Raw genomic sequence first — 23,121 nt, 5'->3', positions numbered from 1 at the left:
AGCGAGCAGCTGTGGTGCTCAGTTGCCAGCTGGGGTTAAACCACAACAGTCAATAAAACAAGTTGTTCCACTAAACAAGCACTGTTTGAAAGAAGAAAACCTCACATCCCTACGCAACATTATTCATCCAGGTGGTAACCCACTAGTGTAAATCATCTCTAGGTAGCCATTTACAAGATACAGGAGATAATGGTTTGGCTGCAAAACATTTCTGGAAGAGGAAAATATTGTGAAAGAAGTGGAGGAACATAAAATCCTATTGTTGAAATGATGAAGTGGCTGTAGGCAAGGTGGGTTGTACCCTACACGGTTGATCAGATAATTAAAATTAAGACAGAATCCAATCCCAAATCTACTTATTTTAGGTTATATTTCTACTACTTCCATTTACCTCAATATTGAGAAGCAGGTTAAAATTAAACTAAGATTTTTTTATATTCCTGTTTTGCCCAAGATACTACATCTGTTCAGATAATCACTTTCTAAAAATCTTTTTCATTTTTTTAAGCAAGAAATCTTAAAAAATGCCTGAAGCACCAAATTACCTTTCCCACTTCCCTAATGGCATCTTCTCAAAACTCATGGGATGATGGCCTGCAAAACTGCAGTAAATGATGACCAGTAAACGGCAGAAAGTTGTTCTGGCCCCTATACATAATTGAGTGCTCCTGCTAAAAGATGCAACTTGAAGATGACTTTTCTTTTTTTAAAAAAGCACACTGCACATTTACTTTTGCTCTGTAGCTGTAAGACACCTTTCACAAAAGCCAGTTTCTCTCATATCCTTTATTTCCTTGCAAAATACAATCTACAACATAAAATACAAACCAGCATGTTTTCCTCTAATCCCTTTCAGCTACCATACTATTCAATGCTACTGTAAAGTAGGTGTGAAAATTTCAGATGGAAAACATCAGTTAGTTGGATCACATCCTCTTCAAATACCTCCATTCTTTTGCAGTAGAAAAACTTCATAGTGATTCAGAAGTTTGGTTTTGTTGGTGGTTTGTTTTGTTGGTTTTTTTTTTAAAGTTCATAGGAACTATTATGCCAGCAAACAGAGTAAATGCTCCAACCTAAGATGAGGATCTTCTAGTAGCTCCCCCTGGAGAAAGTATGACTGAGGAGTTAATATCATTAGCAGGACAGTGATCTTATTTCAGTGACCTCATTCTATTAGCATCAGTGATGACTTACAATGGCAAAGCATTTAATATTAATATGTAAACTCTGTCAAGTGTTTCCTAATATGTCAAATGCCCTTTCCCCAATTTGAAAGCTATTATTTTATAGATACTGTATTATAAAAGTGTTATGATATTATAAGCAGTTATTAATGCCTTTGCTACAGGTGGACCTGTAAGAGGTGACCAAGCAACCAGCTGTTATGGGATGCCTATCTCTGATAGATCAAATTAATTTTTCTAACGCACCTTGCCTGTATTTTGTTTCAGAGAACTGACAAGCTATTGGCCTCAACAGCTGTAGTGATAATGGTTCAAGAGCCAGGTAAGTCTGTAAATACAGCCGTTTTCAGACTGAGAGAAGAAAGGGGATGGGAAGAGGAGTACAGGCATTACATACTTGATTATACTTTGTTTCCTCTTAGACAATAATCACCATCAGGTTGACACAGGGTGTTGAAAAGTCTTTTATATTTACTTAACACATTCATAACTTCCCTGCTGGAAGTGGGTAGTCATCGAGCTCCTAGAGGAATAACTGTAGAAATGCCATTCAGCACAAAGGGGCTCAGATCTACCTCCAGTAAGTTTCTTTACACACATTCCAACACTTGCTTTTCAGGAGGGTGTAATGATTTACACATTATTTTTAAGTAGAGGAAGTTTCAATGGCAGATTAGTAACATAAACTGACAAGCTGTATGTGCCTATCAACAACGCACAGCAAAGCTGTTGCTGTCTTTGGACCGTAACAGTTGCCATGCAAAAAATACTCCATTTTTCTTTACAAAATAATCCATCATCCAAAGTCAGTAAGAAAACACGTTAAGTAACATGTATTTTTCCTGCACTCGGCTGACTTCAACTGTTAAAAGCTTTAAAAACAGAAGACTAAAATGCCAAGTTTATGAATGTCTTATAACCAACTGTAATCCCGGTGCGTTGTTGTCGGCCTTGCTACATCTGGTTTTGATATCACAGTGTCAACATCCATCAGGTGCAACCGCTGCATGCTGCTTCAGTCATTCTGTGGCTTTCTGTGGAAATAAGTGCAAATCTTCCTCATGGAAACTGAAGTGATTGCAGCCTAGGAAGAGAAAAAAAATATATCTAAACCCAACAAGAAATATTTCTAGGTTACCAGTTCATGTGCTGCAGGAGTCTTAAAGTCTCCCCTCCATCGTTGCTCCAGTTTGTTTAGCTTCCCAACTAAGATAGTAAATGAAAGGTTCTTTACTATAATCTGTTTGGCTCGCAGATAAGAGGCTTACTACCTACAGGAAACACTGGCTAAAACCTAGGGTCGTCTTACTGCCATAAGCACCCTGGCTGCAGTTTCAGCTTCCCTACAGCAGATAAGAGCACTACAGATTTCCAAGATGTAGCAGATCAACAAAGGCTGCTGGTATTCTAGGCACCTCCTCAGGCTTTGAGTACAACACAGGAGCATCCTGAAATCCGAACTAGAGCACACTGGACAGGAAAGGTAATTGTTCTACAGTAATCTCTCTGCAGGGAGACCTTTCTGTCTTGTGTTTAAACACGTACAGCATAAAGCACACGTAGTTGTAGGTTTCCTGCAACCACAGTATGAAGAGTTCAGCTGCTGTGTGTAACTTAAGGAGGGGTGGCTTGCCCATTTCGTGTCTGATAGATAGTGCTGGAAGAGGTGAAATGAGATACCAAAATAAGTCTTAATGATGGCAACAACTTGTAGCATCAGATAGTCAAATGAGATAAAACTAAAATCCAATGACTGAAAACTTACCTAACATTTACTGAAATAAGGCTCAGTCAAAGACACTGTAGGACTTGGGAGTCCAGTTTCAGACACGAATGCAGTGTGGTTTGTTTTAAAAAAAGTAATTATGGTATCTCAGTTTGCATGTTAAACCCTCATGCCAACTTTTTAAACTGCTTTATAAGCTTAACTTTCAGATCCTAGGATGAGCTCTGTGCCAGGCTTCTTGTACATCAAAAGTAGGATTATTTAGGTCAGATCCTGCCCTCTGACTCTTTACAGTTCCTTTGTTTCCTGCTAGTTTTCAACTGAAGGAACCGAAGGCATTATTTACTCCCACAGTTTTAACATGGGTAACAAATTCTTTTGCTACCTGGGCTAGAATAGAATTTAGCTCTTTCTTCCAATGCTAAAGTGGCTTTCCAGTAACGTAAACAGGCAGATGTGACGGTGAATACACAAACAGTAGATCTGCCAGGAAAGGTGCTGTCACTATCACGCTTCCCAGAGTAGAGCTGCATTTCAGATGATGGCTACATCCTTTGAACATCCAGCTGGGGACTGCAAGGATCTCGGAGCTCCTGTGTGCCCCAAGTCCCTTTAAAATGAGGGACACCACCATCCTAAAAGTTCTGTTCTGGCACAGAGGGGATTAGCCGATAACAGCATTAATGTAGCTGGCTTATTAGGCCTGGAATCATCCCTTTTGTCCATAATCAAAGGGATCAGATAACTCTTTGAATGCCTGAGCAGGCATGAACAAACAAGGGGTGAGTGGCAGCTAGGGATAACTTCTTTCATGACCACTGTCACTGGCCGTCCTACTTACAGTTTTGGGTGAGGTGGCCACTGCTGCAGCCTCCTGTCGTTTGGCACTGGGGCTGCGGGCTGACAGGGGGCTGTTTGACGTGCTCTGGCTGCCAGGTCTGCCAGTCCGTAGCTTCTCTCCCAAAGCAGACAACCAGTTTTTTCTTTCAGGTGAACTATTCTCTTTATCAACTACCTCAGCATCTTTCCCACATGGAGGTCTGAAAAGATTGGGGGGGGTCTGAACACCCGATGGATTAATATGAAAGGAAGGCTCTTTAGGGCTGCGGCTAGAGCCTTCGTGGTCGTTACCCAAGTTAGCCAGGCTGAGAGAGACTTCATCACAAGCTTTTTGGTCTGCAGCCAAGTGACATAAGTTCAGCTTGGATTTCTTAGCTGCGTGGTCCAGTTCAGTCACACAGCTACAGGCCTGCAGACACTTCTGCCCCGCACTGTCTTCCTTGCTGCAGTCAAGCCTTCTCTTGGCACGCTTTTCAGCCTGTGAGTGTGGGGCTTTAGGAGGGCAGGTGGCTTCCAGAAGACCTTGGGTGACTTCTGCCAGGGCTTTTCTAGGAGAAGGAGCATTCTTCCCCACTTCTGGAGAAGAGTACGGAGTCCTTGTAACCCAATGTTTAATAGAGGAAGGGATCAGTTTGGGAGAAGCGCAGGGGCTGGCCCCACACTGCTTGGCTGGGGTGCAGGCTGCAGCCACCTGGGCTTTGAGAGTGACCGTCGGAGTGTTTGTAGACAGGGGAAGGTCTCCGGAATAAATGGGAGCACAGGCAGCCAGCCGTGGCGAGGAAATGCACAGGCTGCCCACTGTGAAGGCCTTGGCAGGAGTGCTCTGTGGGCTGGCTGGCGGTCCTGGTAGGGAAGAAACAAGTAGCTTGATGAGGAACACAGAACTCTGGATTAAAGGCAGCCCTTTTACAAACACCCCTTCCAATAAGGAGATGAATTCAGCACTGATCCTGATTCTCAGATTGCATAAATCCCTCTAATTTCGGTTAAACCGGTACATAGTTTATATAGGTAAAATCCTATATCATTGATAAGTGCATACACAGTACCTTTGTGTAACATCTGATATCTATCCGTTCTGTAACAAGCACCCTTACGTGAGCTACAGCCAAGGGGGACAGACAAAACAGATCTTGACTCCTCCAAGTTTGTCTAGCCTTGCTGGAAGCCTTGCAGTGGCTCGGTCTGAACAGCTCTGTACTGACATACTGCCCGAGAGAAAGGCTGGTCCTCACCTGCACTACCATCTTTAACAGCTGCATAACTTACTGTAAGCAGGTCCCACAGCTAATTGCAATACCATGGAAGCCTTACGCTATAATGCCCTACCATATGAGTCATGCTCCTAGTCAGGCATTAATAGTTGCATATTTTAAAGATTAAAAAAAAGACTGAGAACAGGAAAGGACATACTTTCATTCTCTTGTCTTTTTGCTGGAGTATTTTCTGCGATGCCATATTAGTATGAAGATGGTTGTTATTTACCACACCCAGGGAAGTGTGAGAAATTCTTCACCTCCTGAACAAGGACTTAAATTCTGAAGAAAATAGAATCTGTCACTGTGGTAATTAATTTCTTTAAAACAAATGATTCCCAAGCAGATATTTCACAGTGGCTTTTGAGCTCACTAGCTGATATGTAACCCCCCCTACTTTTAAAAAAGACGTTCGGCATACCCAGCTTCTTAAAACAGTACTCATAGGTAGGGGCATAAGGACCTCATTACTAACAGTGGGAATCATATATAGCAAAAATCTTGGTCTGCAGCAGTATTAGAGGGTTTCTTTTTATTTTTTCTTTTTTGATTTCTGGCACCCTCCAATGGCAAATACATTGGCAGGTTTGTTAGATGCCTGCTTCCTCATTCATCTGACTTGCAGTGATGCAATTAAATAGGATAGCACCTTGGTTACTCTATGCATTTCCACTGCTGAGCACAAGAGCTCTAAACATTTTCTATATAGCAGGGGTTTAATCTGAACTCCTAATTCTCAGCATTAGTACTGTATTATAAAGCACTTCATTAGGACAATAAGTCTAGTGTGAATAACTTACCGTTTTCTTTAGGATGCTGGCCTGTCACACAAATAACATGTTGAGTGAGCACCTACATGCCTGATCATATACCATACTAAGCCTCTTTCAGTTCTTCCTTTTACTGTATTGTCTAGTATCCAAAATACAAGTAGTGGTGCATCACTCAAAATTAAATAGGATCCTGTAATAACAGAACCCACTACAAATCACTCTAACACACAAAACAGAGTTAAACGCTCCTTTCCTGATAAAATATGCTACTTCATAACAACTTGCTTCAATCTGGACTAAGAGAAAGTAACTGCCAAGATTGGTTCTCCTTTACTTTAATGAGCATTACAAGACAATAGTATCTCAGCTGGGCAGTTAGTTGCACTTAAAAATCTAAGCTCCTAGAGGCAGAAGAGAAGTAGCAAGGTCAGTTCTTGATCCCTAATGACCATCTACAAATTCACACAGCAGAAATATTGCATGACTCGCTGGGTATGAGCCCTCTCAATCCCAAACCGGTCGGAAAGTTATGCTGTGGGGACACTGGATAAGAGAAAAAAAGCTATCCTGAAAGTTGGATGGGTGTTATGGCCAGAAGCAAACCCAAACTGGATAAACATCCCCAAACATGAGATAAAGAACAGGAAATCAGGCTTTCTGGTAAGACTGCATGCATTATTCAGGCTTCTACTAAGCCAGTTCCCAGCTGTTTCCATTTTTCCTGCCATTGCACATAGTAGAACACTGTAAATACCTGCAGTCAACCTGCATAACACCAGAGTAGGTTCTTTCAAATGTTTGCTGCCCTCTCTGCTACAAATCTTCTAGAGTGATATTATCGGTCTCCAGATTTAAGAGTCACAAATTGTCCATGCTCCAGAATTTTTGTTACACAAAAGCAGAGAAAGTCGTGCAATTTAAGGAAACCACAAAAATAATTTCCAAAGAAAAAGGAAACCGTGCTTGCTCTACTTGATGATATAGGTCAACAGTCAATACACAACCTCAATCCCACAATTTGTTCCAGAAGATAAATGGGTGGGGAACTACCTAGATCTCACCCCAGCAGGTCTGAAATAGTACTTAGCTTGCCAGCTCTGAATCAGTGCTGCCGATAACTCCTGTATTCTAACAGCACGTGCTTTGTGTTCAAGAGCTAAGGTCAGCAGGAAGCCTGCTGTTGTGTTTGCAGTGTCTGTGTACTTCCTCTTCCCTCCTGTGTTACTTTAACGCAAGAGCAAGGAGAAGTTAAATTAATTTTCAGGTATAATTGCCAAAGCTAACTTGTAAAGTGTAAAGCTACTTTAGGTTTCAGGCTTCTGCACTAGAACTATGCTTACTTCTCTTTTGCTGAAACTAGTACACAAAGAGATTTTTGAGCCCCCCCTGAAGCAAAGCATGTGCACACACAAACCATTTACCGGCTATGGAATGGACCTGGCACTCTCCCTGCTATTGTCTTGCAAACTTCCTGCAAGGCTGTTACTCACTGGCAAAAGGTTAGAGGTAATGTTATCCCATTAGTGGGATTTGGAGACCTTCAGCCTTTATTAGTGTTAGCCAAGGTGAAATTCATTTGGAGGGTGGCTAGAAAACATAGGTGGAACACAGGAAGTCACACCAGCAGCTGCTGGGAGGCTGTTGTATTCTTAGTTTCAGAGCTACTCTACAGAGAAGCTCATCTTACTTCACTTTTTGGGGGCGTTATTCTCCTTTCACCTACTCTACTGTAACAACACACGAGTTTCAGACAAGTCAAAGTAGTGCTGTGATTCAGGGCTCCTTTCTTCTGGTCTAGGGTGCCGTCCAGTGAGTAGCTTCTCTGCAGAGCCCAGATCCGCACGCTGCATAGCTTGTCTGACTGCCTAGGCTTTGTAGAAAGGTATTGCATTTGTTAACTAGCCTTAATACGTGAATAGATGAATGCTGCTGATAAATTCTGGAACATTATGATCACATGATGATTGTCTACATGCATTTCTGAAGTACTATCACTTAGTGGCTTTTGTCTGAAGAGATAGTACCATTGTATGAAGCTGAAGAAAGAGATGCAATATTGATAGCAATATTGCAATATTGATAGCAATATTGCAATATTGAAATCTGTGTGGAATTCAACTACTGGCCAGGAGGAAACAGTTCAGAGTTCCAAGGCTGTATATGTGCCATCAGACCTTTACTGGGTAAACTAGCAAACTGGAAAAAGCATGTGATCTTACTGCTCTCAGTTATTATTTGGTATTAAAAAAAAGCATGACTTGTTGCCACAGTGCATGCACACATGACATCTCCTTTGGTTGTTCAGTTATTGGACCCTGCTGATACCCGCTGAAGATCTGGCTGCCCAACAAGCTGTATTAATGAATATTTGCTTTGCAGTCGGGTCATACGGACTTCAGCATACTTGTAAGCTATTTCAGCCAGCTTGTCTCCTTGGTGGCATTAGTATTTACAAGTAGAAGTGTTTGTCTGGCTATATGAATAATTGCCTAATATTAACAAAATAGAAGACTAGCAAGACAAGCCAAAGGCTTTTGCTGGTGCAGAGAGAAGCCAAAATTCAGAAGCTATGTTGCAGAGCAAGATATCTCAGCTCAAAAGCCTTACCTGCTCCATGTTGTTCTTCTGGTTTCTTCTGAGTGACCCAGCCCACCAAGTTGATTTTGCTGAATGCTGACTTCTCCTCCTCAGGACGACGTCGTAAGCGCCAGATCCTCACAGTGTTGTCATCAGAGCACGTGGCAATCTACAGTACAAATTAGTTTGTTGGAGTAACCAGGGCACATCCTATGGACCACTGGACACGTGAACTAGAACAGCTACACCCAACACACCAAGCCAATACAAATGAGGGCAAAGCCTGGTTCAGGGAGTGCGAGATTTGCCCATAAAACAAACAAAACAACACAGCTCTGTTTCATTACTGTATCAGACAGCAGAATTTGCTTTAAACCAGGCAAAGCTGCCACCTTCGTGGCTTCCTGCTAGAGAAATCTCAGTCACTAGTAACCATTTGCCTTGTATAGCTCTGCAACAATCTGCTCGGGAAGGGCCAAGGCATATTCTGAGATTTCAACCACCCAGCAGACAAAAGCAGCCACGCTGCACCTGCATTTAGGTCTGCCTCTGCTACTCGGGACCTTTTCTGCTTGGGAACAAACATTTCCAGCACACTGAGAAGGTGACGTTGGAAGGTCATTATACTAGCCTTAAACACTATCTCTTCAGTCAGATGTCAGCAGTATCTGGCAGAGAAACCAACTCTGCTAGAAACATCGGTCTAGATTTCCACCGCAGCATCAGACGCTCCCAAAGCATCCATGGAATCTCAGCTGAAGAAGCAGCAGAACCCACGTAGCCCACATTTTATGGCTCTCTTTGGACAGATTAGCTGGTGACTCACATGGGAATTAGCAGTAAGAAAAAGGAAATGCTGTGGCCAAAGTTCATAGTAATCTGAAAGGGAATGTGCCTCTACTCTGACCTCTGTGACACCAATATTGTCCCTACAGAAGGAAATTTTGTCTCTCAAGTCACTCCAAGCAGCTTTCTGATGTATCTTAGCAGCACATTTTCCACTTTTCCTCATGCTTCAGCACCTGTACAATGGCTGACTATTCCTTACCTGTGTCAGTTATGATTTTAAAGTCTGTATTGGTCTGCATTTACAACGCATCCTGATCAAGACGCTGGGCTACCTCTAAGCAACAGATTTCATCTAAAGTGCTGATTCTTATATTTTTGTGCATCTTATACAACTAGAACAATTCCTCCTGTTTGCCTCCCACCCTACCACATTGCAACACTTTTCTGAAGACCCAGTGCTATAGTGCAAGCTAGGGAAAGTGGCTGACTTAATACTGTGGGGTGAAAGAAACTCTGGCTATTATTAGGACACTGTGTAGGATTTTTCAGGGTTATTTCTCATTTTGGGCTAGGGCAGTCATTCAAACCGATGTCCTACTGCAGTTCTCTTCCTTTTGGTGATACTTGGTACATAATTACTGACCCTTTTCACTGTAGTTTTTGGGTGTACACAGCATATATGTCATCAGACTTTGAAAGAAGGTCACAATGAAAAGAGTCCACATGTTTCTTAACAGGCATTCAAAACTTCTTGCAGCTCTACAAAACTAGCAGATGCATCAGTGGTCAGAAAGGTAAGGGAGCTGTATGTATGGAACCACAAAACAAGCTTTTGGCTTATGAAAGCCCTGATTAAATGGTTTTACAGTTCTGTCTTTTAAAGGTAGCGTCACAAGCTCTCATCAGGAGAGGTCTTTGTTCATTTGCAATTTCCTAGGTCTTATCAAATAGCTCAGATTATTTGAAAATAATGAAAAAATTCTAATACATGGCACTCATGTGACAAGCCTGGTTCACCACCCCTCTAAATGAACATTTTTAGAAATTGTTGACTAAAAATTTCCACCCAAATAAACAAATATTGCTGCAATTTTGAAAAGCAGATGTTGCCACATCACATCTATTGTTGCACTGGAAAGACAATTTTCCAGAAAACAAACCTTAGTGAAGTCTGAAGGACACCAAGCAATGGAGGTAACTTCTTGAGAGTGACCAGTGAGTATCCATGGAGGAAGGCTGGGCTCAGAAACCTTAAAAATTCCATAAAAAAAACAAGTATACAATCAGAAGCCCCACAGCCTAATATACATCGTTAAGAAAAGATCCCATAGCCCACCCACGAAGCATGCAAATCTTTGCATCTTTCCTATACGAGATGGATAAATCAAATGCTCTCAGACTGTCTTGAGGCAACAGCTGATGGAGCCCTAGGAGTCAGTTCATGTTTCATGTCTAGAAGTTAAGCAGCTGGTCAGCAATGAGAGGTACTGACTTGCCTGGATCCTGCTACACACAGGATTTCTGCCTCCAGCTGTCAGCCCAAAACACAACCCAAGCGTTTTATTATATTAAGTACCTCTACCTGTTCTAGGTAAGATGCTTAAAAGTTTGGGAAACTCATACTTTGAATCAGGACAGGAAAATATATTCTGCTGCCATTTTACAAATGTCCCAATCACAGGTCAATGGTTTATTAAAAAAATGAAACCGCTACCAACAAAATCCTATAGATGAACTCCAGTGGCTTCAGAACTGGCATTTGTGTGACTGCCAAGTGCCTGTACCTCCTCCAACCAACCAGCTGGACCAGAGACCCTCTTAAGAGCTTATAAAATAGCTCCCCTAAATCACTCATGCTCATGAAACTGATCTCCATTTCTCTTACACCCTTCATAAAAATCTTTCTCCTGTTCTACATTATTACTATTAATCATCGATTACAGCTCATGTAAGTGACACATACAGCTGAAGCTAGCATTAAGTGGCCTAAGGAAGAAAACACACACGCGCACACACACACACACACACACACAGATTATACCCAAGTTTTGCACGCTTTCATCAGGCAATCCTTTCTGGAGCCATGAGTCACCGTTATTGATGTGACATTGTAAGGGGGATTTATCAAGGGGATTTGCATAAATGACTAAGTGAATGAACAGATTCTTTACTGTGTGGGAAAAGGAGTAGACATTACATGTAGATTTCAAAGGAAGATGCAAGACTTTGCGGAAGGTTTCTGATTTACACACAATTTTTTCTCTTTGGATCACCTCCTACAACAGCCTGCAAACCCACAATTGAATATACAGCTTCAGATCTTAAAGCTGTTCTGATAAAAGCAGGTGCATCTTAACAGAACACTTTTTTTTTTTTTAACCTGTCATAGCAGAGGCAATCACTTGACTTAATATCCACTAAAAGTCTTGGTCAGGGTATTCCCTTGTCTGCCAAAATAGGCAATACCATGGGAACTAAATCCTTATTTAGGGAATAAACAACAGGAGATCTTGGTGTAGAGAACACCTTCATTTACATTTAATAGCAGTCTTGCTATACACTCATAACAGACACAATAGCGGTCCAGTAGCCACAGATTGCTGAAAGGAGAGCAGAGGAAGAGAACTATTCTTGCCGGGACATATTGGTTTTACACTGTACTAGTGTAAATTACACCAACTACACCCAGCTTGTATTATTGTGTACTAAAGGACGATGCATAATTATAGCTGTGTCCTCTGTGTTTGGCAGAAGCCAGCCAGCCAGCCTGCACATGTGACATCAGGATTAGCCACAGCACATGCTGCTTTTTGCCTGATTTGACAGGATGTTGGTGGGGAAGTTAGAGCAATTGTGGGCAGGTTAAAAAGAGAAACCTAGGAAATGAGACTTTATTAGTTACTCTACTCACTGAAACAGCTGTTGTATCCATCGTCAGGATTCAGCATAAAACACTGTATATAGTTTTGTGCACCATATGATACAGAAGCACTTCAATTCCAATGCTGGGACAGACTAAAGGGTAACTTGTTATGGTCACCTTGGAGTGGTCCGTCCCAAAGGATTCAAAGGACAATGGAAGTTCAAGTCTATAAAGGATGTTTTTTTATTACCAGGATAGTATCATCTCAGCCAGAGACCATCTTTGTTGAGAGAAACATCTCTGCTCTCTGACTTTTATCATCTTAGGGTTGTTCAAGAGTCAGTTCATCAATCAACGGACTAGTAATTAAAAAAACCCAAAACAACAAAACAATAAAGCCAGTGTTCATTGCCTGGAGGTGATTTATATATGGAAACAGACTGAAACAGCATCCTCATCAGCAATAACTTCTAGCCACGGTGCTCCTTGGGAACTGCTGACCCAAACACAACTTAGCACTGCTGCAAAAGTTTCTCAAAGAAATCATCTGGATAGACAAGGTCTTGCTCTGCCTTTCATTCCTTGACAAGGTCTTCCTCTGCTTTTCATTCGTCTTTAGATATAGAAAGCTAGCGTTCTTCATGCAGTTCTTTCCAACATTACCTGTTAATTGCTCATGCAATATTTAACCATATTTTTTTCACAACACAGTAAATCCTTATCCCAGGAAAAGATATGTATGTTTCACAGTCAGTTAAATCTGCCAAGACTTGAAACAAATTAAGAAGCCTCTGGATATGACAGATCTCAAGAGACAGTTTTGCTGTAAGTCCCACTTTCTAACACGACTATGGAATTAAAATAAAAGTAATCATCTGATGATTTACTTAATAAATATGCAATATGATCTGTCGCTCATATGTGATAGCAACAGAAGCCTTCCGTACACGAATGCATTTTAAACGTGCTTAAATGCTTTAGCTTTGAGATGTAATGATATCCTTAAATGCTCTCAACCCAGTCCCAGTGTGTGTTCCAAGTATCAAAACACACGAATGCAGGATGCAGAACTCAAGTTTGCACAGGTATTTTTGCTGAACTCGCACAGAACGTGAGGAAGGTTAAAATAACACCACTTGGCATGGGAGTAGCCATGGTACCGCACTCCTGCTACTACTGAGTAAGCAACATAGCTGCTTACAAGTGTTCTCCAAATCAAAGAGACTACATGCTCAAACTACGACCTCAGCAGACTGACCCTCTGCTCTGAAGGGTTTGTACGTTACTTTCAAACTCAGCGCGAAAGGGGTAAACAAGTCAGCATTCCTTAAAAATTACCCCAAACCTGAAACAGGCAGTCACCTGTGGTTTCTGTCTATTCTACTTCAGTAAGAAGCCCGCTCTGGTCCCATACGGCTGTCGAGTATGGAGAACAGAACTTGAAGCATGCCTTATTCTGAGGTCCCTGCTATCAACTTGGTGACATTTGCATTTCCTACACGTCACCCTCTCTCACCCTCTCAGCTGTCAGATGGTACTTCGGAATTTTGCTGAAGGCTCTGGCTGAGCCCTTGCTGTAACACAAACGCTTTAACTACTGTAAATTAAGCATGGGAAACAGCTATGTCTGAAGGAAGAGCTGGAAAAAAGGGAGGTGGGGGAAAGACTGCCCTTTAAAACAATTAAATTGTTAGGTTTCTGCTAATGTGCTCCATTGCTAAATATGAACCAAGAACTGTCTGTCTACTTGTCACAGCTGGCTGAATCAACAGGCTTGAAGGAGGATTTTAATGCCCATTAAAACCAGATTAAGATCAGCAACTTGCAATAAGCAGCGGTGATGAGAGGTATTGATGGCGGGAGGTTAGCTCTGTTTTACATTAAAGTTACATCTAGCCTTGACAGCAACAAACACAGTCTGGGCACAACATGCCAGGAGCTAACCCCACGCTGCTTATGAGTGGGAGTGGAAGGCAGGGAGTGTCCTACGTGAACATGAAAAGCAAATGAAATGAGAGAGCGGAGCAGCTCCAGGTTGCACACTTGGGTCTCCACCAGTTGCCTCACCTTCCAGATGTACGCGTTGCCGTCACTCGAGCCACTGACCAGGAACTGGTTGTCTGGGCTGGTGCTGGATTTGATGTAAAAGGTTGAATTCTGGTGCCCGCTGAAAACAGCCACTGTGAAGAGAAAAGAAAAAAAAGGAAAATAAAAGACCCACTCAACGTGCTGTAGAGTCAGTTGCGTAAGGAGGGCTGATCTTACAGGCTTTTCCTGCCTGGCCACATATCCTCTGGAGAAAGTAGTTGCACTGCTCCCTCGCTCTGGGGCTCCAGCAGCAGGAACTTTTTGTTATTCCACTGGAGCCCTTCAGGCTTCCCAAACAAAGCAGCAGTTCTCTCCACAGCATTAGGAAGCGGTGGCAGCTTTATTAAAGCTTTGGCTTGACCCATATCTCAAGCAGGCAGAGACATCGCCTGGGCTGCCCCACTGCTCTGGTTAAGGCTCCTTGTCTCTTCCTCCCTCAGCCGCCATCACCAGCCCCACTACATCAACAAAGGCAGTCTTGCAGAAAATATAGAGAGGGCTTTCTTCCACCCAGGTGGCAACAAGGGCACTTGCTGCTTCTTCCTCCTGCTGCCGACATCTTTATTTTGCCAACAAAACTTGCATCATGTCAACCATGCTCACCGGCTGCTTGTATTTAAAGCCTCAGCAGCATTTGCTAAAGTCTTGAAATCCTCGCCTCGAATGGCTGCCATTACCCCTGTTGTGAGGACCTGAAGAGCTGGCAGCTGACACAGGGGCTGAGCGTGGATCTCGAGCACTCAGACACACCACATCCCATCCCCTCATCGGGGCAGAAAGGACCAATTTGCCGATGCAGAACCAGGTAGGACTGGCAGCCCCTCTACCAGCCCTGCTTTAATTGCGGTTTTGGCAAAGGAAGCAACCCACAGACCACGTGGCTGCCTTCGGTGGTTTTTGAAAAGTTGTAAGACCCCAAAACATCCCTCGATTTTCACCCACAGCTCTCTCAGCACAGCAGTTACCAGACAGCAAGTCTCTTCCTAAGCCAGACCTACCAGCAAGTCGTGTTACAGCGAGGATTTCCGTACATCCCCCTGCAAACTAAAGCTGCCTCAATACTAGCTAAGAGCAGCCACGATCAGGAGAAAAGCCGGTGAGCGAGGAGAGAGGCACCAACCCGCGGGCAGGCGCTGCCCTCTGCGGGAACAGCGGCACACCGAGAAGCCACACGGGTTTCATCCAGCTGGATGAATTCAGATGCTTGCTGGGTTTTATCAGCTACACACGTTAGGCAAGAGCTCCATGAGGAGGCCGAGGGTGGGATGCCCTGTGCTTTGGAGAGAGCCCACTCCTGCGGGGGGGACAGGCTGGTGAGTGTATTTCCACAGCTTAGCAGTGGCACCCGGGGTTTACCTCAACAACTGATCTATTAATATTTACTACTTGGACCATTTCTCGACTCTGGAAGCGTTCCCACCCACCAGACTGCCTTCTTGAAAAGGCAGACAGAAGGACACATTGTTCATTTAATTTCAGTTAAGTGAGAGACTGAGAAAGGGCAGTGGAACTAAATCATGTGTCTGCCTGGCTGGAATGCATCCAGCAAGTTTTGCCGCTTCCTAAGAAGCAGCCACTGGCTGATGGCAAAGCAGCTTGGTGCACCAGGTCACAGGTGCAGAGCCAAAGGAATCTAAAAAGCTGAAGCATCTCCAAAATATGCTGGGGATACTTTCTGCCAGAAACTGCAGCAGGAGCCAAATTTAAAAGACACCTTAACATACCTTAATACAACACATGAAGTGATCACTTTACATGGATTCATATCTAAGAGTTTGAATAAAATCAGTGACTGCCAGTAAGCAGAAGATTCAAACTTGCTTCAGGTGGGTAGCAGTGGGACACTAGCCATTCCTCACCAGATAACTAGAGTCAACGTGCAAACCAGCATTAGTATCTGTCTAGAAAAAACAGTATCTGCACTTTCATAAGTTTTTATGCTATTAATTTTAAGTGGATGGCTTAACACAAAATATGAACACCCCTTGTTACAGGTGCCTTCTCTCCCGAGTAAGCTTTAGACAAAAGCGCATGGAATAGGTTTCCTAAGTGTTCAAGAGGTCTCTGTCTCTCTAGGTCATAGGGAGAAACTTGCCTTTCTATGCTCTGTAACATCTATATTTTTTGCGGTTATTTCCACTGATTATCGTGCTTACCCGGAGTGGTCCTTAAACTTGCCATGTTGAACATGTAGATACTGTCATCAGTGCAGTTAGCAAACAGATTAGCACCAGTGGAATCCAAAACCAGGCTAGAATATCCTATAGAAAAAGAGAAAAGTTCTTAAAAAAATGTTTTGGAAAATAGGCATTCTCAAAGAAATGCCTAGAGAGGCAAATTTGGAAAGGATCTCTATCATGTATGAGATTGTCATTGGAAAGGTTTGTTTGACAGAGCACTTGCTGGAGAGGAAAGTTTCTAGACTAACATCTACATTTTGTCATGAGGGTTCAGGGTGATATTTAGAGAGGAATCTCACTTTCAGAGCAGGCAGGCGATATATTATTTGATAATTTCAAATGGATAACAGAACAACCAATTGTAGAAGCAGAGAATAAAAATAAAAACCCTCATGCTTTGGTAGAATAAGCCATTCTCTGATTTGCTAGTGATTTAGGTTCAAGAAAAATCTTCCCCTGCAAGCAAATTATTGCACAACCAGCTCCTCATGTTCTTGGAACTGACACCAATCATTAATACATCAAGATAATTCATTAGACAAGTCATCAGGAATTACTGTGTTACATCAAAACATTGTAAGGCATTAAGATACAAAGAAGCCCAGAGCAACATGAATAAGAGCACTATTGTTTTTGGTAACAAACAGCTTCAAGTATTGCTCGACTCTGCAAGGTTATAATGTAAAAATCCCACCCGGTCTGTTGTCTTTGCAAGATATAATGCAAAGAAAGAGTTCCATCTGATTTCTACTCATGCATCAAAACAACTAGCTAAATTCTACCTCAATAGCTCTACTATTCCCTCATCTCCATTTCTGAAAATGCACTGCTGAAGCTAATCCAAGCTTTTATCATCAATGCAGTGACACCAAGTGGGGCACTTCCACTCTTCAACTTGGTATTAGCAATCAAAATACCCTGCTGAGCTTGTCATTTTGATCAATAATTGGCTAAAAGGGTAAGAGACGGCACTGTCAGTACTTCTTAAACTCACTTTGCACTTTAACGAATACGTCCTCCAATAACTTACCAAGTTTGCGAGTGCTAGTCCCAGGGTAGCAAAAAGACTTGAAAGGCACCGGGTCCTGACGGTAAGCGGCATAGTTCTTGCGCAAGTCCCATACTTTGATCACACTGAAATAGAAAAAGACAAGCATCTTCAACTGCAAAATTTCTTTTGCAATGCTGACAGGGCCTTCTAAGAGCATGGGAAGACAGGTTGCTTGTTACTGAGGAGCATCCAGTGCCAAGAACCAAAACTAAGCAGGCGTAGAGCAGAGACGTGCTGAAAGCAAAACAATTGCTCTGAGTATGGATGAGGAAGCAGCACTACCTTCTGTAACTAACACAAGATCAACAAGAGCCTGCAAGCCAACTTGCTTCAACTAGGAAAAGGAAATATAAGGATGCCTTTATACTCCTGACTCTTAGTTTTATAAATGAAGTCCAAGGTTTTTCTTGCTCCCCAGGAGCAAGTGTCTCTCACAAGCCATAGGCAATAGTCAATCGTATCTGCCTCAGAAAGGCTCTGACCGCATGGAGCCTGCTAAGGTATCAAGTCCTGAGAGGCTAATCTCCATGCTAATCAATGAGACAGTCTGCCCAAGCTCCAAGATGCTGCAATGGATCTGGCACCTAAAAGAATGCATCTTTTGTCACTTAAGGCAACATTTTCTCAAGCATGCCTACACATATCCAGACACCAACCACCCACTTGCATCCCAAAGCGGCTAACTGTCTAACAATAGTTTGTTTATGTGTGGTCCCGTAGGTCCATGAGAATAGAGAGAGATTATAAATTCTGCCCTGTAGCTAAGACAATAAAATGAGCATTTACCACATACACACAATTTGTCTCAGCGCTGCAATCTCCAGTAAGGAAAAGAAGTGGCATTCAGCTTTGCCAATGCAAGCTGGCAGCATAGATCTGCTGATTCTACCTAATAGTAACTCTAGCCTTGTAGGCCACAAAGCGATCTTAGAAAAAAATCTCCCAAGCTTTTTGTGCCACTAAGAAGAACACACAGAACAGACAGAAAAGCAGGCATCCTCCCTCCTTACCCATCAACAGCTCCTGCAGAGATAAGAGTATGCTCATCCTGAAGCAGCACCACAGTTACACTCTGCTGGAAGTCCTTAAAAAGAAAAGAAAAAAAAGAACTTTATTTTCTTTCCAGGTCAGCAAGATCTTGCTGCTTTGTTCAAGGCCAAGTGAATACTAAGAAGACCTTCTCCTAGCCAGACCGGAGCATCTGGAAATACCAGATACAATGGACACAACAATCCTTCAATACTCCAACTTGCCACTGAGTGTTAAGTGTTTGGGCAGCAGTTTTAGATTACGCATTTCAGGTCAGAGATAAGAGAGCTGCCTTCATCACAAGGTTTAATAGATTAAATAAGACCAGGTCTTACTCCAGTAAGGCAGTAACTCACATGGTCAAATGGGAAGGGGGGGGGGGGGAGGCAGGGAATGGACAGAGAAATAAAATTACAACCGTCTCTATCACTCCCCTCAAACAAGGAATGCTGCCCACTCCTTTCCTCTTTGGCAAAAAAAGTATTTTCACATGGCATTTGCAAAAAGAAGGCTTTGATGGTACATGGGTTGTTGCTGACAATTAAACAACGTGTAAAGTCAGCCACAGCAAGTGACCATGACACAAAAACCTACCGCTGCAAAGATAAATGGAAGCATTTACTACATTCAAACCAAGTATTTTTCATAATAATTACTTAGGAAGACTTCTGTGAAAAACGTTGTCCTTCAGAAGAGAGGCCTACATTTCCTTTGTTCCCCAGACACGTACCACCAAGGGAGCAAGCCCTCGCAGGTTCTGCCTCTTTTTCTTTGGTTTGGAAGGAGTCTGCTTGTCAACCACATTGTGTGCTCCACTGATTTGATTCACCTGCCTATAAAATCCATCTGAAAGAAATCAAAGACATCTCAATTAGTAGTTTCTATGCAATTTTGCTACCACTTTACTAAAACAGGCGTCAGCTTGGAATAAGTCCTAAAAACTGGTTCAGACTAACCTTTAAAATCACAGAAGTATTCTGAAGACAAAAATTGTTAGTTATATATGAAACTGATAAGCACACAGTAGCAAACAGGAGCATACATTGAAAAAAATTAGAGGTCAGCTTAACTGTGGACATTGAAACTAAAACTGGTCTAGGCAGGCTGCCTTTGGAAACCTTCACCCCTTGGTCTAGTCTTCAGCATGCATCATGGTCTGGATCATTCAACCCACCTCATCCCAAGCAGAACTGCACTCACAGGAAGGTTTCCAGTGATTTTCCACTCTGTTTTAGAATTTTCTATTTAGCCTTTTGTCTGCTACTTCTTGCTTTATGAAACTTAGTGCTTTACCAGAGTTAATTGACTATTCTACTTTTTTCCTATACCTTCCACTTCAATCACATGGAGCCTCCCTTTTTCCCCCAGTTTGCCAGTTTGAAGAGCCAGTGAACCTGGGACAGATGGAAGAATGAGACATGTTCTGGCTGTGCAGGCCAGGAAACTGCTGGGACAGAGCAGGGAACTGGGAAGAAGTATAAGGGCATGACCTGACCAGGGAAGGAAAAACTCCAGGAAACAGAGGAGCAGAATGAGCTCACCCTGCATTTAGTAGGTGCTCCCGCAGTATATTCACTCACTCCCAGTACTCACAAGCCCCTTTGTTCCTGCACTTTCTGCCTTCCTACTCTGGTAGGAGCCTTCCCAGCTTTTCTTCATCCCTCTGGATGGCTCTGACCTAAGCACTCTCACCCAGCCCATCTACCTCCATGCTCTCCCACCCACACAGGGATGTATTCTGTACCTCCCTATCTCCTTACCAATACACAGGGTATTAGCAGGCCAGCATATATATCATGCTGCAAATCTGAGACTGTTACCAAGTGGGAAAATGTATTATACATAGAAGAAACACCTATTCCATCCTCTTACTGTACTAAAGGCATACCCTAATCTGACAATCCTCTTCTTATCGAAGTGTTGCCTATATTGTAATCGAAAGCATTAGTCCAACAAGTACATCTGAGTATTTACATGAGATACAGAGCTTTTTCAATACATATCTGAAAGTTTAGTTACCTTTCTTGTTGCATCTGGTATCCCAAACCATGATGTTTCCATCTCTGCCTCCAGTACAGAAGACAGCTGAGAAAGAGAAAGCGTGTATTAACTTCTGAAAGTGTTAATTAACTGGATGCAGTACAACGCCACCTATGTGCCTCTGGCTCTTCTACCCCAACACTTGGGATGCCAGTCCTAGAAATACAAAAATCAGGCCATTGTTCTGCCATGGTTTTTTACTACTTTCCTTACTCTTCCTGTCCTTTTTTTTTACTACTACTCTAGAGAAACCTGCTTATGAAAAGAGTATTTTCACACTTACATATGAAAGTAGGGATCATATCTTAACCTTGCCCAAGATCAGAAATGTGCAGATGTTAGCATCAGGTCACCGTGAAGTTCAAACAAGTTAGTTTTGCTTTACTGGCTGGGTTGCTGCTCAGTCAGTCTGTGCTACTTGTAACTGTCAGCTTCCAAAGCCCTTTCTTAGCCCCAAAAGTACCGATGTGCCAAGGGGAAAGAAGGAAAAAACAGACAGCAGGGAAGATCAACATTTACCTTTCTCAAATCTAGAAAAAGCAACTGACTTGAGGCTACACTGGTGACCTTTGCATATGCCAAGAAGCTCGCCGGCTCTCACATCCCACACCTTGGCTGTCTGATCTCCTGAGGCAGTGACCTTCACAGGAAAAAATAAAAAGCTTTAAACTGCACACAGTTGCCAAAGCATTAAAAATAAAGTGAGATGGTAAAAGATTGCTTACAATCCTGTGTTCCCCTGGTACCCAGGCAAGGTCAAATACAGCATTTGAGTGAGCTTGCCATTCTAGCAAGAAAACAAAAGCTCAGATTAGTTCAGTGCATTGCAGCATGGTATTTTGCAGAAGACTAAAGAACATTAGACAATGAAATCAGAAAACTTGTCAACAGCTTGCCTTAGGCATGAAAACCAGCACAGAAAACCTCACCCATTACTGCTGTTCAAAGAGCACACTCACACTGCTGCTTTGTAAAGGAGACTCAGCAAAATATGTGAAAGGATTTAAGTACTTCCCACGTTTATGTTTAAACCTTGTAAAAAGCTTTCTTTGACTCCAGTAAATCACATACTTGTCACACCGAATAAGGATCACATTCTATAAAACATTTACCCTTAAAGATGAGTTTGCTGGTAGTATGAGCTTCCGTATCATACAGTCTAACAAATCCTTCTTCATTTGCAACTGCCAGTACGTGCTCCAGATTCGGGGCTGAAAAGAAATTAAAACATATTTGTGTATTATTTAGCTGATTCATAATCATACTCCTGCTCTTTGCGAAGGGCCACAGGCACTTTAGATAGGGTACACAGCAAACGGATAGCTGTGAAATAAACCGTATTTATAGAGCAATTTAAATATTCAACATACTGGCAAACATTTTTCCGAGACGTTCCATTTGGAAACTAAGACACATGAGCAATCGCATGGCTTCAGAAGCAACTTTTGAGATAAATGTCTCTTTCACCAGCTGTAATAGTTCTCAAGTTATAGTCCTGTGTATTGAAACTACCTATCGTCTACAACTTCCAGCACTTCCTATGGATCTGAACTGGAAAAGCAGGAAGCTGCTTTGGAGAAACGTGTAAGCTCACACCAGAAATAGAGTGCTACATATGGAAGAGTTTTGCCCTGAAGGTCCAGGAGCTGCCATGCCTACTTCACCCTTTATGTATTTATCAGGGGGAAATGCGGTGTAACGGCCTGGTGACAGCCATCCACGTCTTTTGATTTCTACATACCATTCTCCATCCTGTTAGATCTTATATTTTTCGCACAAAGCCCATTTTTTCAACTGTGTAGCCTACCCCTGTCACGAAGAGGACATAGCTTCACACAGACAAAGCTGAAACAACAAACGCTTTGTAGTTACTTCTTTAAGGGAATACTTCCCAGCAGTATACCTAGGAGCACCATGACACAATTTATATCACGTCTAGGTGCAAGCACACTATTACCGGCTTCCTTTAAGGCAAGACACTCTGAAACCAAATCCTGACACATATTTAAACAAAGAAAAAAAACAACCAAACAAAAAGCTGACAGCTCCGGCCCCTGAAAGGGCCCTTGGGAAGGTGACCTTACCTGCCGAGAAGGTGCAGCCGAAAGGGGGGACCGGCATCCCCGTTTCCCCGTAGGACAGGTGGTCATCTTCTCGGCTGCACTGGTAGCTATCCAAGAGATGCTGCAGGGAAAGCGGCGGGGACCGAACTGCAACGAGACAGGCGGACCGTGAGCGCACCGGACAGCCCAGGTTCAGATGCGGGGAGCCCCGCGGGCCCCGCAGCGGGTGCGGAGATACCCGAGCCACCCGCTCCGCCGCCGGGGAGGTCTAACCCGGGAGCTCCGAGACCCACGGTTCGGCAGCGGGCAGCCCGGGCTGGCGCCGCCCGGGGAGGGGCGGGAGGAGGCGGCGGCGGGCCGGGGGGTCGCGGTACTCACGGGGCGGCGGGGCCGAGGCGCGGCGGAGCAGCGCGCAGCACAGCATGGCTGGGAACCACCGGCGAGCGCGGACCCGGCTCGTGGTGCCAACTCCCGCCACCGACCGACCCGCCAAAAGCGCCTCGGCCTCCCATTGGGCAGCATGCGCCCGCCGCGCCGCATCCTCTTCCTCTGATTGGGTGGCGCGGAGGGGCAGGGCCTCCAGGGCAGGCCTTGTCGGGCGGTTCTGCGGGCTGCAGCCGCCGCGGCTGGGGTGGTAGGTGGTGCGCGCGCCTCGGCGT

The 23,121-nt window shown here is 43.4% G+C and overlaps 1 protein-coding gene across 1 annotated transcript; it reads right to left on the bottom strand.

Moving 5' to 3' along the window:
* Positions 1–768: 768 nt before the first annotated feature.
* DTL (denticleless E3 ubiquitin protein ligase homolog) lies at positions 769–22,932 on the bottom strand. The gene is made up of 15 exons (XM_037405249.1): positions 22,841–22,932; positions 22,484–22,609; positions 21,512–21,610; positions 21,125–21,186; positions 20,919–21,039; positions 20,379–20,444; positions 19,090–19,205; positions 18,341–18,414; positions 17,310–17,413; positions 16,256–16,360; positions 14,079–14,191; positions 10,309–10,398; positions 8,390–8,528; positions 3,755–4,596; positions 769–2,271 (listed from the first exon to the last, which is right to left on the bottom strand). The coding sequence occupies exons 1-15, from the start codon at positions 22,884–22,886 to the stop codon at positions 2,203–2,205; spliced, it is 2,172 nt and encodes a 723-aa protein (XP_037261146.1). The 5' UTR covers positions 22,887–22,932; the 3' UTR covers positions 769–2,202.
* Positions 22,933–23,121: the final 189 nt, after the last annotated feature.

The sequence above is a fragment of the Falco rusticolus genome, chromosome 12, assembly GCF_015220075.1.
Source record: "Falco rusticolus isolate bFalRus1 chromosome 12, bFalRus1.pri, whole genome shotgun sequence".
NCBI lineage: Eukaryota > Metazoa > Chordata > Aves > Falconiformes > Falconidae > Falco > Falco rusticolus.
The sequence above is the reverse complement of the archived record's forward strand: the minus strand, read 5'-3'. Positions and strand labels throughout refer to the sequence as shown.